At 39.5% G+C, this 17,863-nt stretch overlaps 1 protein-coding gene across 2 annotated transcripts in view; it reads right to left on the reverse strand.

The window, feature by feature from the left end:
* LARS1 (leucyl-tRNA synthetase 1) overlaps positions 1-13,389 on the reverse strand; it is a 65,351-nt gene extending 51,962 nt beyond the window's left edge. Inside the window, exons 1-4 of one of the 2 annotated variants that reach the window (XM_052642571.1) lie at positions 13,259-13,389; positions 3,279-3,397; positions 1,195-1,282; positions 720-800 (exon numbers count right to left, since the gene is read on the reverse strand). In XM_052642571.1, the coding sequence (XP_052498531.1) occupies positions 720-800; positions 1,195-1,282; positions 3,279-3,397; positions 13,259-13,264 (294 nt within the window). In that variant the 5' untranslated portion in view covers positions 13,265-13,389. The other variant, XM_052642572.1, reaches the window with a different exon arrangement.
* Positions 13,390-17,863: the final 4,474 nt, after the last annotated feature.

Raw genomic sequence — 17,863 nt, forward strand, 5'->3', positions numbered from 1 at the left:
TAGGGGTGACACGCCATGAAGTCTGCCAACTTACTTTCAATGAGTTCATAGACGAAGAAAGAAAAAAGCATGCATGTATTGTATGCTGAGAGACAGAACTAGAGCAACTGTGCAAATGTTAATATTTGGTAACTGTAAGTGAAGGGTATCTGGCTGTTCACTGTACCGTCCTTTTACCTTCCCTATAGGTAGGACATTTTTCAAAATAAAAGACTGGCGCATAAAAAGAAGTTAAATTTCCCAACTCCCAAGGATTTAGGGAATCCTTTCAAATGTGTTTTTCTTGCCCATTTTATATTAAAAATTATTTTTAATATAAATTTATGACAAATTTAAGACACTTACTAAAATGACTGAAATAGAACTGTTCATTATTTTAGACCAACAGCCTATATATGCCATGAATGCACAAAACAGTGTCCACTGTACTTGTTAGTAGTCATTATCTAATTCTAAAACAGAAATGTGAATATATAAGGTAACCAAAAGATATCAAAATAAGTTAGAAATCACTCAGACCTTAATGTTTGCCCTTTAAGCACTTCTTCAAATGTTTTCTAAAAATTAATTTTACTATAATAAATTCAATTCATTTCAAAAAAATACTTTAACATAGTACAGAAGTATGTATTTGAAAACCCTATTTCAAATTCTTGAATTGGATATTACTATTTGCTCTAGGCTAAAAAGAGTACACAACAATCCCCAAGCAATCTTACCTTAATGGGCATTCCAGTACAGTGTAAACCAAAAGGAAACAGGCAAGTCTTCCCTTTCAGTCTCTGGTACCCAACTGCAAACTACAGAGAGAAAATCAATTTTAAACTACAAATTTAAATGCTAGATGAATACAAAATTCTGACTTTTCACAATTAGTTTTGTTTTCCTCTTCCCATCTTCCTTTAGAGCACCAGTTAGATGTTCTAGTCATTCCAGAGTTACACTTTTTTTCTATGTCTTCACCAACCTAAGAATTACTTTTGAACATATACACATACCTAGAACACTGTGCACACACACATACAGCATGTGAAAATAGAAAACTTAAATTATTTAAATATAAAAACCATGCTTAAAATTAAGGAACTCTAAGTTCCCTTAACAGGAAATAAATTCTATAGATGTCATTTTCTTCAAAAGAGTATTCATTAAAGACCCTCCATTCCATTATATTAAACAAAAAAGAAGCTTTACCTCACATTTAGATAAAGAAAATGTGTGTCCCAAGTGAAGGCGCCCATTCATATATGGATACGGAAAGGTTACAAAGTACTTGTCCTTGCTGCAAAACAATCATGTAAGAAAGAAAGTACAAAAAAGAAAATGTTAAATTCCTTTAACAATTAAGGGTGTGGTCAAGAGAACACTTTACTGTAAGTAACTTGCTTAACTTTTAGTTATTTAAAATATACCGAAAATTAAATTTATAAATCCAGAAATTAAAAGGTCTCTATAATTGAAATATATTTTTGATTTAGAAAAAAATAAGATATTTATAGGTGGCTATTAAAGAAATAAATATCCTTGTAGCAAATACTGAAGGGTTTAACTTAAGCTAAAACACTGAATAAAAAAGATATACAAAAAAAAATTAATAGAAAACCTTAATGTTTTACTGATTAAATGAGATATGCTTTCACTATACATAAAGCAATTTGAAGTCCCTCAAGTAAAATAAAACATCCTCAAAATACGTATGTGGCAAATTCACTTAAAAAAGCACCTTTTAAAAGCTGCTTAATTATGTTTTAGTCCTTTTTTTAATGAATCAAGTATATCAAGCAGACATATGTAAGTTATAAAACACAATGAACACCTGTAAGCACCCTATCCAACTTAGAAATTCACTGAAGCTACCTGTGTGCTCCTCCCCATCCTCCCGCCAGAAATCACCTTATCTTGAAATTTACTTTTGACATTCCTTTGTTTTTTAATAAGTTGCACATATGTCTATGCCCTTAAACATCATTTAGTTTCACTCACTTGTGAGCTTTATTTTAAATACGGTCTACTTCACAGATTCCTCAATTCTCTTTTTTCACTCAATGTTATATTTCTAAATTTCTTCAGTTCATTTTCTTTCACTGAGCAAAAGAGCTTTCAAATTCATGTTAGATTATTTTAAATTACTTTAGAGTTGACCAAAATTCTAGAACCAAACAGAAGCTTCAAATTCTAGTTTAAATTATAACACTAGAGAAACTCTATGCTCCCAATGCAGGGGACTCAGGTTCCATGTCCAGTCAGGGAACCAGACCCCACAAGCCTCAATTAAGAGATCATATGCAGCAACAAAGAGCGAAGATCCCGGGCGCCGCAACTAAGACCCAACACAGCCAAATAAACAAATAAATTTTTTTCAAAAAATTGGAAAAAATAAAGTATAACATCAGAAACTTTGTCTTAGAGCAAATCCTTCTCCTCTCTTAGAAAAAGAATTCCATTGGAGTGCAGCTTAACAGCAAAGATAGACTTTGGAATTAGAAAGTCCTGATAAGAAGTCCAAGCCCTGTCAATTAATTCCTAGCTATGCAACCTTAAGCCGGTTACTTAACCTCTCTGGTCTTAGTATACTCATCAATAAAACAAGAATTAAAATATTGGCAAACTTAAAGCATTATTAAGATTAAACAAGAACACACAGTTTAAAAAAAGTATATTTCCTACTGCCTTGGCATTTGAACAACACGTGTTCAATAATAACTACTATTATTGTTATTGTCCACGTATATCCTCAATTCTAAGAAGCACATTTTGCTACATTCCAACATATCTGAAATTGCAACTCAACTTATAATTGATGCACATATTTACCATGGTACTGTATAGCAGCAGTTACTTTTTGTTTCTTCCCCAATACCATTTAATTATGTTATTGTCAATTCTTAACATCAAGGCAATATACATTTATAAAATAAGATTACAGAAACCCTTCAAAATGTATATTCTGTGCCTTTGGAGATAATTATCACTATAATATGATTCTCTGTAACAGAACGACATCCTTTTATCAGTCAGCAAAGACAAAACTTAAAAACATTCTCCTTTGTCTAACTATGAGAAATAATAGTTTTTTAAAAAACTTTTACATAGGAAAAAATCCTTAAAGAATTCCACAGGAAAGAGGATGCTAATTTGAAATAGAGAAAATGGAAGTCACCTCCTTCAGCCTGTTTCAGCCATTATAAATACAATCTGCTTTATTCCTGCCACACAGCAGTTTCTGAGCCAATGGTTCTGGAAGTATAACATGAAGAACCTCACAAATGATTGCTCACCTGGTCTGTTTCTCTAAATTAGACGCGTTGACCTCAAACACCTTCTTGGCATCCCATTTTTGTTGGACTTCTTTCTCAATCTTCTTCAAAAAGTCCACTTTGGCTGTTCCTTTTCTTTCCTATTAGACACAACAGATACAGAATAATCCACTCTATATTTCAGTAAACTTGTTTAAAAAAAGCTAAAAAAGATCTGGGTTCACACAGAAGTGAGCCATTTACTGATAATCTTTCCATGGTTATCTTGAAATTTAAATGAGTTAAGATTAAAAATTAGGGTTATCATGACCTGATAGGGTTATCCACTTCAAATTCAAAGGGATGATTAAAGACTTACTTAAATACATAAAAAAGCTTTGAAATTCTTTTTAATTAGATACTACAATAAATAAAACACTGATTTCAAATATTCCTATTTAGTTAAAATAGGTGAATACTTAAAAAAAGCATAGGATAGAACAGTGTCTGCTTGTTCAGCTACAATTATTGCCACCATAGGAGGACGGTGAGGCCCAGCAGATACAGGCTGCAGGAGGATTAGTCATCTACATGGTTTTTTTTTTTTCCCAAGAAAGCTGATGAAGAACTTCTCCCCAAAATGGTTAGCAGGCTATTAGTATGAAATTTAAATGAAACAAAAATTATACAACAATATTATTAATTAAAAGAAAATATGCTAGGCAAGTACTAACTAAAAACTGGTTAATTAATTAATACTAATTAACTGAATGAAAAATGCTGGGCTGGAAGAAGCACAAGCTGGAATCAAGATTGCTGGGAGAAATATCAATAACCTCAGATATGCAGATGACACCACCCTTATGGCAGAAAGTGAAGAGGAACTCTTGATGAAAGTGAAAGCGGAGAGTGAAAAAGTTGGCTTAAAGCTCAACATTCAGAAAATGAAGTTCATGGCATCTGGTCCCATCACTTCATGGGAAATAGATGGGGAAACAGTGGAAACAGTGTCAGACTTTATTTTGGGGGGCGCCAAAATCACTGCAGATGGTGACTGTAGCCATGAAATTAAAAGACTTAATAACTCCTTGGAAGGAAAGTTATGACAAACTTAGATAGCATATTAAAAAGCAGAGACATTACTTTGCCAACAAAGGTTTGTCTAGTCAAGGCTATGGTTTCTCCAGTGGTCATGTATCAGTGTGAGAGTTGGACTGTGAAGAAAGCTGAGTGCCGAAGAACTGATGCTTTTGAACTGTGGTGTTGGAGAAGAGTCTTGAGAGTCCCATGGACTGCAAGGAGATCCAAACAGTGCATCCTAAAGGAGATCAGTCCTGGGTGTTCTTTGGAAGGAATGATGCTAAAGCTGAAGCTCCAATACTTTGGCCACCTCATGTGAAGAGTTGACTCATTGGAAAAGACTCTGATGCTGGGAGCAATTGGGGGCAGGAGGAGAAGGGGACGACAGAGGATAAGATGGCTGGATGGCATCACCGACTCGATGGACCTGAGTCTGAGTGAACTCTGAAGTTAGTGATGGACAGGGAGGCCTGGCATACTGCGATTCATGGGGTCGCAAAGAGTCAGACACGACTGAGCGACTGAACTGAACTGAACTGAATTAACTGAAAGCTGATGTAACTATATTGATATTAGGAAATATAGCCTTTAAACCAAAAATGATTACTAGACAGAGGATACAAAGTGGGGCATATTAAGAAATACATTTGGTGGTTTGTCCTGTGTTCTTGGCCAGAGCTCCTAAAACTCTCAGAATTTCCGGAGTGATGGGAGTATCTTTTGCTATTCCTAACGAGCTGCTTTTGAACAACCTGAGTTTGTGCTAATGGGGTGATTGAGACCCTAAGATAGCCTTAAGATGGGGCTGATCATCAAAAATATCAAGTAGTTAGAGGTTTAGAAATTCAGGCTACTGATCTCTAACAAGGGGAAGCAGAAGGAGGTGCTGAAGATTAAGATCTATAAAAACTCTTCAATGGGGAGACTTGATGATCTTCCTGGATGGTCAACGTGTAGAGGTATTGGGAGAGAGGCCGCCTGAAGAGGACATGGAAGCTCTTTGAATTATCTGTCCCCAACCACACTTTGCCCTCCACCCCTCTTCAGTTTGGTTGTTTCTGAGTCATATCTGTTATAATAAATCAGTAAATATTTAATAAAAAGAAAAGAAACAAAATGGCAAGCATGCCTTCAGCATATTGGATCTATCTGGCAACATTCCCATCATTCCTTATGCCACCCTTGGATGAAAATAAACAGAAAAAATACACATGATCACTCCAACTCTGAAAAAGAAGGGCTATAACTTCCCTCTCAGTCTGTGACTCTGTGAAAAAGAATTAGCTGCTAAAAGCAGGTGTGCTGAAGAACACAGCACTCATGCAACTGCCAAGTGTGAAAGCTGGATACCATACACAAATCTAATTCCGTTTTGAAAACTTAATATTAGTGTCTAGAGTTCTATTTTCTTATACAAAATTACCTGAACAAAATTAGATTTTCATCCCCTTCTTATATGCTAACGTTTCCAGATGCTGCATCGTTTTTAAATGAGAAAATGCCTGGGCTCTACATCTACTTCTACAACCTACTAGGCAGGTAACCTTGCCAAGTCATGTCATGTCTCCCTCTGTACTTCCACCCAACAACTCAAAACATGCTTTCTACTTGAATCACAGATATGCTCACAGATATGCTGCTATTTTTAGACAGCTATTTTTTTTAATGGTTACATAAATTTGAAGTAATGATGCAAACAGTACTTCTGGGCAATTAAAAAAAAAGTACTACTATTTCTTCAATAACTATCTTAAATATACCTTCTGTATTGTATGATAAAAATAAGAGTATTAAAATTAGGTAAGATTCAGTATAAATCTACCATAAATTTGTCAATTCTGTTTTACTATTTAACTTTATATATATTTTTTTCTTTTTTTCATTTGGCTGTGCCTCACTGCCTGTAGGATCTTAGTTCCCTGACCGGGGATGAAACTCCAGCTCTCGGCACTGAAATCACAGAGTCCTAACCACTGGACCATCAGGGAATTCCCTCAGTTTTCTACATTTTAAATCAAAGGATGATTTATTATTCCTTTTAATTTTTTTAAGTAAGTTTAAGACAGGAGAGAACAAGCAACAGAAAAGATGAAATGTCAAATTACTAGGAGGAGGTACAGTGATGGATTAAAAGGACCTTGCCACAAAGGCAAAAAGGAAATAAGAAACAATTCCATGCTTGAAACATCATGGACGTAAGTTTAATAACCAAAGGAAAATAAAAATAAGCAATTTTTTAATTTCTATAAATTCTGACCAGATCATAACTGCCATGCGTGGAAATTATATCAAAATACAAATACGATCAATGCAATTCCCTTTCAGATGTTCTCTACTGCTCTCTGGAGAAAGTCCAGGCTCGTAACCCTGGCACTTAGGGCCCTTCTTATCTCATCCTTGCCAGGTCCCTTCCTCTTCCCTCTCACCATCACTCCAGGCCTATCAAGCCACCTGCACTTTTCCAAGTGTGTCACACTTCCTCCGTCCCCTCTGGGCCTTTGTTCAAGCTATTCTCTCCACCCTCATTCCTCACCAATCTTTTTTGCCTAACTAGCTCATCCTTCAGTTTTCAGCTAATCACCTACTTTGAATCCCCAAGAGTGGATCAAGTACTATTCTTATTATGTCCCTACCTATCAGTATTACCTCTATGATAGCACTCATCACACAGTATCATATCTATCTTTCTCACAACTCTAAGTTTATTCACAGTGGGGACTGTGTCTCATCTCTCATTATATCCTCAACATCTAAGCTTATATTTTGTTTGTTCAATCACTTGTCGGGTCTGACTCTACAACCCCATGGACTACAGCACACCAGGTCTCCCTGTCCCTTACCATCTCCCGAAGCTTGCCCAAGTTCATGCCCATCCAGCCATCTCATCCTCTGATGCCTTCTTCTTCTGCCCTCAATCTTTCCCAGCATCAGGGACTTTCCAATGGGTCAGTTGTTTTTATCAGATGACCAAAATGCTGGAGTTTCAGCTTCAGCATCAGTGCTTCCAATGAATATTCAGGACTGATTTCCTTTAGAATTGACTGGTTTGATCTCCCTGCTGTCCAAGGGGCTCTCAGGAGTCTTCTCCAGCACCATGGTTCGAAGGCATCAATTCTTTGGTGCTCCACCTTCTTCACAGTCCAGCTCTCACAACTGTGGGGCTTCCCATGTGGCTCAGATGGTAAAGAATCTGCCTGCAGTGCAGGACTCTGGGGTTCAATCCCTATGTTGGAAACAGCCCTGGAGAAGGGAATGGCAATCCACTCTAGTATTTTTGCCTGGAGAATTCCATGGACAGAAGTCTGGTGGGCTACAGTCCACGGGGTTGCAAAGAGTCGGACACGACTGAGTGACTAACCCTTCACTTCACTTCTACAACTGAACATGACCACTGAGAAAACCACAGCCTTGACTATATGGACCTTTGTCAGCAGAGTATGTCCCTGCTTTTCAACACACCATCTAGGTTTGTTACAGCTTTCCTGCCAAGAAGCAAACGTCTTCTGACTTCATAGCTACAGTCACCATCCGCAGTGACTTTAGAGCCCAAGAAGAGGAAATCTGTCACTACTTCCACCTTTTCCCCCTCTATTTGCCATGAAGTAATGAGCTTATAACAGGCTCACAAGTACCTGTCAAAAATTTAAAGATTTAAAAAGAGAAGTGAGGAAAAAAAGAGAGAGAAGTGAGGAACTTCTCGGGTGGTCCAGTGGTTAAGATGCTGCCCTCCCAATGTAGGCGGCCAGGGCTTGGTCCCTGCTCAGGGAACTAGACCCCGCACACCGAAACAAACATCCGGCACAACCAAATAAACAAAATACAGTAAAATGAAAGGAGAAGTGAGCAACACATTGCCAGCTTTTGCACACTGTGGCCATAGAAAATAAGACTAAGAACTGGGTTGCATTTTTGAATTAAGATGCTAAACAATCTGAAGTCTTTCCTAAGAATTTCCATAAAATTAAGTGTGTATGTATTACATAGTTGGAAATTTCTTTTTCCAAGAAAGAATAAGGGCCTCCATGGATTCAGTCTTTTCTGAAGGACTTCTAAAAGACTTCATCTAGACCTCAGCTCCTTTGCCCCCTCTTACTGCAAAATCCTCTTTTTAACAAGTAACCTTTAAGTCTCTCTATTCCTATACATGCTGACCAATTTTCAATTCCAACATACAAGGACTACCATTTGAAAAAAAGCTATGGCAGAGACAGCAGTTTGCCTATGCAATATCCATTCCTTCCCATTCTTCTTCAGCAACAGAAGCCTAGTCTTATTTAGGGTAGTGCATCAGAGGCAGTTAAGCATATGGTTCCAGGAGAATTCAGACAGGAACTATGCTTCTGGGTTCTGCCAAAGCAGTTTTCAGCAAAAGAAAGTAAATCTCTTCCGCCCAGCCCTTAAAACTGCCTGTATAACTCCTAACAGCCATTTAACCTATAGATGGAACAGGCACACTGCATAGGGCCCATAATACTTCTAGGGGCTCATCAAAATATTTTAGTATCTTTTAAAATCAGGAGAAAAAATAAATTTGGGGATAGAAGAAAACTCTTTAATATGTAATATTCATATGTGTCTTTATACCAACACAATTGTCAAATATAATTACTTTTTTTTTTTTTTTTTTTACAAAGGAAGCAGCTCACAAAGGAAAAGTATCTAAGACCTCATGAAGCCTAGTTGTACTTCCTATGCTAGGGTCATGGGTCATATGAAATCCCAGTGTATCATTACTAAATTCCTCTCTCCTTAAATCAACTTAAGTTGGCTTCCACTGCATGCAACCGAATAATTCCTGACATTTACCCAACTGGGTTGTGAACTTCTGGCAGACAGCATCTTTTAGAACTTTTATGCTCACCTCAGCACCACATACAATGCTAACAGACACAGAAGTCATATGACAAATATTTTTTGCCTAAAAATGACCATGTCACCCACTTTAAAGAAGGGCATGAAAGCAACAGTCTTCATAAATTGCTTAGTACTGTTTCTTTTCACTGTACTGAGAATGATAAATGTAGGAAAGCTCTTCTTTGAGGTCTCTGCTTTTCAGAAAACCTTGTTTCTCAAAACCACCAAGGTCAATTGTAATGAAATCTGATATTGGCTCCATCACCAACTTGCTGTATTACTTTGAGCAAGTCATTGATCAAGCTGAGTCTTAGTTTCTTCGTTGGTTACTCAACTAAACAACTGGGTTTTTTTCAGTTTTGTTTGGGGTTTTTTGGCCATGCTGCGTAGCCTGTTGGATTTTAGTTCCCTAACCAGGGATCAAACTCTTGGCCCCTGCACTGAAAGCACAGAGTCCTAACCATTGGACCATCAGGGAATTTCCAACAATTGGCTATTTAATGAGAGCAAAGTTCCTAAACTTCAGCTCTACTGACGTTTGGGGCCAAATAATTCTGTTTTCAGAGACTGGCATGTGCACTGCCAGATATTTAGGAACACCCCTAGCTCCTACCCACTAGCTGCCAGTAGCATACCTCCAACTGTCCTGATCTAGAGTCTCCAGACCAACTGTTCTCTGTGGGACAAAATCACCTCCAGTAAAGAACCACTGAACTAGCTAATAAACTTTGTCATACATGTATAGCATTGTGCAATTATTAAAACTTTTATGCACATTGGAAGGACAGATGCTGAAGCTGAAACTCCAATACTTTGGCCACCTCATGCGAAGAGCTGACTCACTGGAAAAGACCCTGATGCTGGGAGGGATTGGGGGCAGGAGGAGAAGGGGACAACAGAGGATGAGATGGCTGGATGGCATCACCGACTCAATGGACATGAATTTGGGTAAACTCCAGGAGTTGGTGATGGACTGGGAGGCCTGGTGTGCTGCAATTCATGGGGTCGCAAAGAGTCGGACACAACTGAGCAACTGAACTGAACCCTAACTTCTTTGATATTAACAACAACCCTAAGAGATGGGCAACAATCACCCTAAGAAATGGGCAGACCAGGGATTACTATTTCAAAGATGACGAATCTGAAGCTCGGGGATCATCATGCCAGCAAATGGTCAGACTGGACAAAAACTCTCATCTTCTCAGTCTTATTTCTGCCTTCTCTTAGTACTCTGGCCATAGCCTAGCGCCATTGGCTATAGAACCTAGACAAGACCCTTAACCTCTTTAACCCTCCATTTCTCTGCGTATCTATAAAATGAGGTTAACAGGTAATAATTATATCTACCTTCTACTATTATTATAAGGATTAAAAGATATAATACACATGAAGGACTTAGTATAGTACCAGTGTGCATGCACACTAAGTAGCTTCAGTTGTGTCAGACTCTGTGCGACCCTACGGACTATAGCCTGCCAGGCTCCTCTGTCCATGGGATTATCCAGGCAACAATACTGGAGTGGGTTGCCGTGCCCTCCTCCAGAGGATCTTCGGAACCCAGGGATCGAACCCACATCTCTCCACATCTACCTGCATTGGCAGATGGGTTCTTCACCACTAATGCAAATTGGGAAGCCCAGCATAGTACCAGAGTGAAGGGAGTGAAGTTGCTCAGTCGTGTCCAGCTCTTTGCAACCTCATGAACTGCAGCGTACCATGCTCCTCCATCCATGGGAGTTTCCAGGCAAGAGTACTGGAGTGGGTTGCCATTTCCTTCTCCAGAGGATCTTCCTGACCCAGGGATCGAACCCTGGTCTCCCACGTTGTAGGCAGACGCTTTACCGTCTGAGCCACCAGGGAAGTCCTAGCATATTACCAGACCCATGGTAAATGCTCAATAATGCTAACCATTATCACACAGAGACAACTGGACATCAGGTACTTCTTGTTGCATGTCAAAATGGGATTGTGGTTATGTCTTAAGAGAATTTTTCATTATATTTTTTAAAACTTACTAAAATATGTATGGATGAAATCATACAGTGCCTTAAATTTGCTTAAAATGAATCTTAAGACGGGGAAGTGGAGGTTCCGGGAAAGATACAACAGAAACAAGACTGGCTCTAAACTGTCAATTACTGAAGTTGGGTGATGGGTACATGGAAATACATAATACTATTATTATCTCTACTTTGTTCACTACTTAAATTTTCCAAATGAAAAGTTTAAAAATAATTTTAAAGTTGACTATTATCTTTATTACATCACATCCCCTGGTCCCCTCTAAAAGTCTTCTGACATGTAACTAAAAGGGATTAAAAGTGTCAAAAGTTCTATAAAATATTTCTATGATATGAAGAAAATTATATTGCTTACTCTTCACACATTCAATTATAAAGTAAAAACTAATTTTACATCCATGCTGCTGTACTGCTACTGCTAAGTCACTTCAGTCGTGTCCAACTCTATGCGACCCCATAGACGGCAGCCCACCAGGCTACCCCGTCCCTGGGATTCTCCAGGCAAGAACATCCATGCTACTCCATGTTTATTACCTTATACACTTTACTATTATAAGGGTTCTATCAGAGTTAGAAAACTTTCATTATAGGAGTGAGCTTGCAAAAGAAATTTCCCCATTAGTTTACAATTGTGATAGTACAATGATTAAGAGAATGAGCTCCAGAACGGGACCAAATGAATTAAAATTCTACTTCTTAGTAGATCTGATCTCACTTCCTCTATTCTATACAAGAAGATCACTGCTCTCTTCTATATCCATTTTCCCTTTCTATAGGACAATTTCCATAAGCATACAATCACAATATAATTTCTACTGTCCTTAAAAAAAAGAAAACCTCTTTTAACCTTCATCTATTACCCCATTTTTTTGGTCTCTATAAAATTCTTCAAAAGAGGTCTATACTCATCATCTCCACTCCCTTTCTTTCCATTCTTTTCAAAAAAAGCTTTTCATTTTTATTGGAATACAGCCAATTAACAATGCTGTAACAGTTTCAAGTGTACAGCAAAGGGACTCATACATATACCTGATCCATTCTCCCCCAAATTCCGCTCCCAACCAGGCTGCCAGGTAACAGTGAGCAGAGTTTCCCAATGCTGTACAGTAGGACCTTGCTGGTTATCCAATTTTTAATACAGCAGTGTGAACATGGATCCCAAACTCCCTTCCACCTGACAACGCTAAGTTCCCATTCATTCAGTCAGGACCTACAAGGCTTTACATGAACTACATCCAATCATCGGTCAACCTCCACCACCACCACCACCAGCAGCACACATACACCATCAGCATCATCACCATCTCCCCTGGAAGACCCCTCCTTTGAAACATATAATCCTCCTTGTTTCTCACTCACACGGTTGACTCTGCTCGGAAATCTTTTCCTTCATATAACTGCATGGCTTGCTCCCGTACCTCGCTTTTGCCACAGTGTCACCTTGGCAAACGGAGAAGACGATGGCACCCCACTCCAGTACTCTTGCCTGGAAAATCTCATGGACGGAGGAGCCTGGTAGGCTGCAGTCCATGGGGTCGCAAAGAGTCGGACACGACTGAAGCGACTTAGCAGCAGCAGCAGCAGCACCTGGGCAAAGACAGTCTTGATCCTCCTTCCTGATCTATTCTTGTTTACAGCACTTACCCGCACCTGACATATTTTACCGCATACTTTAAAATGTAGCGCGCACACACGTAACCACCATGAATACAGAAAAGTTTGTCTATTTTACAAAGAGGCGCTCAACAACTTGTGTTGGAAGGAGGAATCAATGTTACATACTCTTTCTACAAATCAGCTTTTAGAAACTTTGGTGAAATAACACAAGTGACATGAAGTAATCTGTAAAGTTAAAGATACCAGGGCCTGGCTCATCAGCTAGCACGAAAAGGCAAGTCCTCACAACAGCCAAGCCTTAAACGTGAGCGGCAAGGCCCCCCACCTTTTTTTAGAAAATGATTCTTCCCTTCAGGACAGTGGCTACCACATGGAGCCCCAACTCTGGAGAATGCAGCCAGACGGGTTCCAAGCCCCAGCCAAGCGAACTTTCTTCCCGCCAAAACTCACCGCCATGGCGCCGCCCAGCAGACTGTGAAAACCCACGACAGTGACCTCGGTGATCCCCCCAAAGGAGTGGTTACTATCTTTCCCCTCCCTCTCGGGACTGCCAGGCCTAACACGACACTAAAGCACACACTGCACGCCTGATGAGGCAATCTCTAGCGCACTAACTACCTCCGGGGGTATATCGTAGCCTTCTGGGAATTGTAGTTCTCAGACCTCTAAAACCCACGTCCTGCAGGCATATACTGACTACATTTCCCAGAGAACAATAGGTTACCGGAAGTCTAATCGATAAGCCACTCAAAGGGACGCCGGTAGTGACGCTATGAACATGTTGACCTACAAAGCCCTAACTACAAAGCCCATGATGCAGTTCAGGGTCGCTGACTGTAGCGAGGGCGCTATAACTGACGTGGGGTTCCCTGGCCTTCAACCTTTTCAACATACATAGCTGGGTTGGGTGTCTTGTCAGGATGCCAGGAAGCAAAGTGTATTCGTCTTCAGTAACTGAAGTGCTAATTATGATTTGCCATTGTGCACAGATATTTATGACTGTCGGTGGCATTCGAAAGTCCAGAATTTAAACATTTTGAAGCCATTTTTTAACAACTTCCAATGTATTAAAGGCGGAGAAGGCGATGGCACCCCACTCCAGTACTCTTGCCTGGAAAATCTCATGGACGGAGGAGCCTGTGGGCCGCAGTCCATGGGGTCGCTAAGAGTCGGACACAGCTGAGCGACTTCACTTTCACTTTTCACTTTCCTGCATTGGAGAAGGAAATGGCAACCCACTCCAGTGTTCTTGCCTGGAGAATCCCAGGGACAGGGGAGCCTGGTGGGCTGCCGTCTCTGGGGTCGCACAGAGTGGGACACGACTGAAGCAACTTAGCAGCAGCAGCAATGTATTAAAGGAGAGGCTGGAAACCTCCTGGTCCCAGTCCCTGGTTGAGATTGTTTCCTCTGTGTCACCAACCAACATGGAGCTGTCTACGTACTAGTCTCTAGACACACGTGCCCATTTAGTTCTTCAATTGCACTAGCCACTTTTCATGTGCTGGAAAGTCATGTGGCCAGTTGTTATTATATCTGGACAGTTGCAGATACAGAAAATTTCCATCATCAAAGAAAGAGCTATTGAAAAAAATGGATCCAAGGCTTTTACTTTCTGGTTGTCAGATTCGTTACTCTCACATGCTTTCCTTTGTCAATTCAGTAAACAGTCATTAAGCATCTATTGTACAAAGCACTTGGGAGGGGTAGAGGTGTGCCCAGGCCAGAAATGTGTCTTCCTAAAAGAATAACAGGAAAAAAAAAATTAATGAAAATTTTAACAAAAATAAAATTTAAATTATATATGTATAATGTACATTATATTTACACTGTTCAACAACTAGTTTTGAAATATAAATTTAATGATGACATAACACAATGCCTGGAGCGTGGTATGGGCTCAATGAAAATTCAGTGGCTCAATGAAAATTCAGAAGAAGTTAAGAAGGAACCTTAGGTTATAGAGAGCCTACTGAAGGTTCCCTTGCTTCTGTACTCTTACACACAAAAATACTCCCCATTATCCTCCACCTTTAGCTACTAACCATTTAGACATCACTTCCTGACAGCCCAAGTCTGGGTTAAATGTCCCTTTCTTGATGTTCCCCAAAGCAGCTCCTTCTTGCCCTCCCTTGTGAAAGTTATCTAACCAAATTTTTATTGTTTGTTGACCTATCACTAGACATAAGCTCCATGACAGCAGAAGCTGCCTAACATAGTGTCTGGCACATAGCATCTGGCACATATCTGGTATCTTACAAACATTTATTGAATGAATGAAAGACAGGATCCTCACCCTCCACAGCTCTTATAACTATGGTTAGGATTTCCTGTTCCAATTCTGCCCTAACCAGTACTATTTGTCATCTTTGATTCATCGGCTTCCAGTCCACATTCTTCATACAACAAATATTTATTAAACATCTCCTATGACAGAGGATGAGATGGCTGGATGACATCACTGACTCGATGGACGTGAGTCTGAGTGAACTTCGGGAGTTGGTGATGGACAGGGAGGCCTGGCGTGCTGCGAGGGTCGCAAAGAGTTGGACACAACTGAGCGACTGAACTGAACTGAACTGTGATAGTAAATTGTGAAAATTATGAAAAACCTACCTCCATGCATCCAACTGCATCCTTGTCAACTTTCTTATTTAAGTGATATTTTTTTCAAGAGTCATTGGTTTTCATTCACTCAACAAAAATTTAATTCGCTTATACTATAACCAGTGCACTGCCCTAGATGCTGGAGATACAACACTTGAATAAGACAGGCACTGTCACCTCTTTCTAGTGGAAGAGGCAAACACTGAAGCAATGGGAGGCCATGGAAGTAAGTGTTTTAAGTGAGGAAGGGGAATGGTCCTATTTGTGTTTCATAAAGATCTTTCTGAAGAAGGGTTGAAAGGAATAAAAAGTGGAAGCAGAAGGCTGTTGCAATTGTCCAGGTGAGAGATGATGGTAGTTCAGACTATAGTGGTGGCAATCAAGGTGAAGAAAAGTAAACAGAGTCCAGAAATATCTAAAAAATGAAAACTACCGCAACTTGATAATATGGCTTTTTGATTGGGAAGTGTTCATTCTTTGAGTTTCCCAGGTGGCACAGGGGTAAAGAATTTGCCTGCCAATGGAGGAGACGCAAGAGATGCTAGTTCAGTCCCTGGGTTGGGAAGATCCCCTGGAGGAGGAAGTGACAACCCACTTCAGTATTCTTGCCTGGAAAATTCCATGGACAAAGGAAACTGGCGGGCTACACTCCATGGGGTCACAGAGTCAGACATGACTGAGTGCACACACACACACACACACACACACACACACACACACACACCCATTCTTTGTTCTGCTATGTGGAATACCCTCTCTAGATAAATGAAATTAGAAAGGTAGCAGAGTGGTTAAGATCTCAGGCTGTGAATCAAACCAAGTTCATTTATTAGCTAGGTGACTTCAGGCAGTTCAATTAATCACTCTGGTTTAAAGGTAATAATAGTAAGCACCTCATAGGATTGCTATGAGGATTAAAGAAATAATATGTATATAGATATAAACCCTGTGTGCATATATATATATACCCAGCATATAGTAAACACTTTAAAATGTCAGATATTTTTATTATTATTTTAGGAAAATTGGTCTATAAACACGAATCTGATTAAAATAGAAAAAGCTTGCCTGCAGTCCATAATAAATCTCTTTCCTAGCCTGACTGAGCTAGTTAGCACCATATAATTGTGTGATATACCTTCACCAACTGTCAAATCATTTGCACTCATTCTTTAAAATTCCACAACAGAGCTCATTTCATTTTGTTTTGTTTTCCAAATCCACCCCACTGGTCACTCTACTGGATTCAATTGAGTCAGCATTTCTAAATTGAGATCCATAAAACTATAATTAATTTTGGCTTGTCTCTGAGTCCCTTTATATTTGTTTTTCATGCTTATTTACCTAACTTCCCAACCTTTATATGACACGGGCCAAGAAAGGAATTGTGGGCATTTATTTTCACACTTCTGTCTCACAAATGTGGCATGCAATAAATATGGTTGTCACTTCCCTACCCTATTAGACACCTTTTTTTTTCTTTAGGCTATTTAATGTATTTATTTATTTGGGCATTATCTGATGGCCTGTGGGATCTCAGTTCTGCCGCCAAGAATTAAACCCACATCCCCTGCATTGGGAGAGCTAAGTCTTAGCTACTGGACTGTTTAGGAAGTCCCTCATCCTTTGTTTTTAAATGATTTTGTTTTCCGACATTAGTGTTCTGCCTTTACTTTTATGTTTCCTAAATGATGGACAGATTATTTTTTATAGTCTAGGCGATTAATATAAAGAGAAGGAAAGATTCTCTAGGATTTATGGACTTTAGCTGATCCCGGGGTTGCACTGTGTCCAATTTCCAACAGTTAATGGGCAACAGAGAAAGTGTATGTATGTGTGTGGTGCTCACAAGCTTTTGAGTAAGATGTCTAGGTCTGACTTGGAGCTTTGTCCTGTGATAGTTCTGCTCCTTCAACCCTGGGACTCCGGGTCCTCACATAAAATGTGTGGGTAATAATAGAGCCTACTTCCTGGGCTTGCTGTGAAACTAAAATGACCTATATCAAAGAAGGTGATTAGTGTGGTTCATGGTCTAAGTGCTCAAGAAAGATTAAAGAGAAAGAAAAGTGGATGACTGGAAGCCAGTTTGATCATTGTCATGGTCTGAATCTTTGGGTCCTCACAAAATTCATATGTTGAAATCTGAATGCTCAATGTGATAGTATTACAATTTATGAGGTGCTTAGGTTAGAAGGATGAAGCCCTTTTAAAGGGATTAATGTACTTATATGTGATTCCCAGGTGGCACTGGTGGTGAAGAACCTGCCTACCAATGTGGGAGACAGAAGAGACATGGGTTTGATCCCTGGGATTAGGATTGGAAAATTCCCCTGGAGAAGTAAATGGCAACCCACTCCAGTATTCTTGCCTGGAGAATCTCATGGACAGAGGAGCCTGAAGGGTTACAGTCCATGGGGTCACAAACAGTAGGACACGACTGAAGCGACTTAG

Source organism: Budorcas taxicolor, chromosome 7, assembly GCF_023091745.1.
Source record: "Budorcas taxicolor isolate Tak-1 chromosome 7, Takin1.1, whole genome shotgun sequence".
Lineage (NCBI taxonomy): Eukaryota > Metazoa > Chordata > Mammalia > Artiodactyla > Bovidae > Budorcas > Budorcas taxicolor.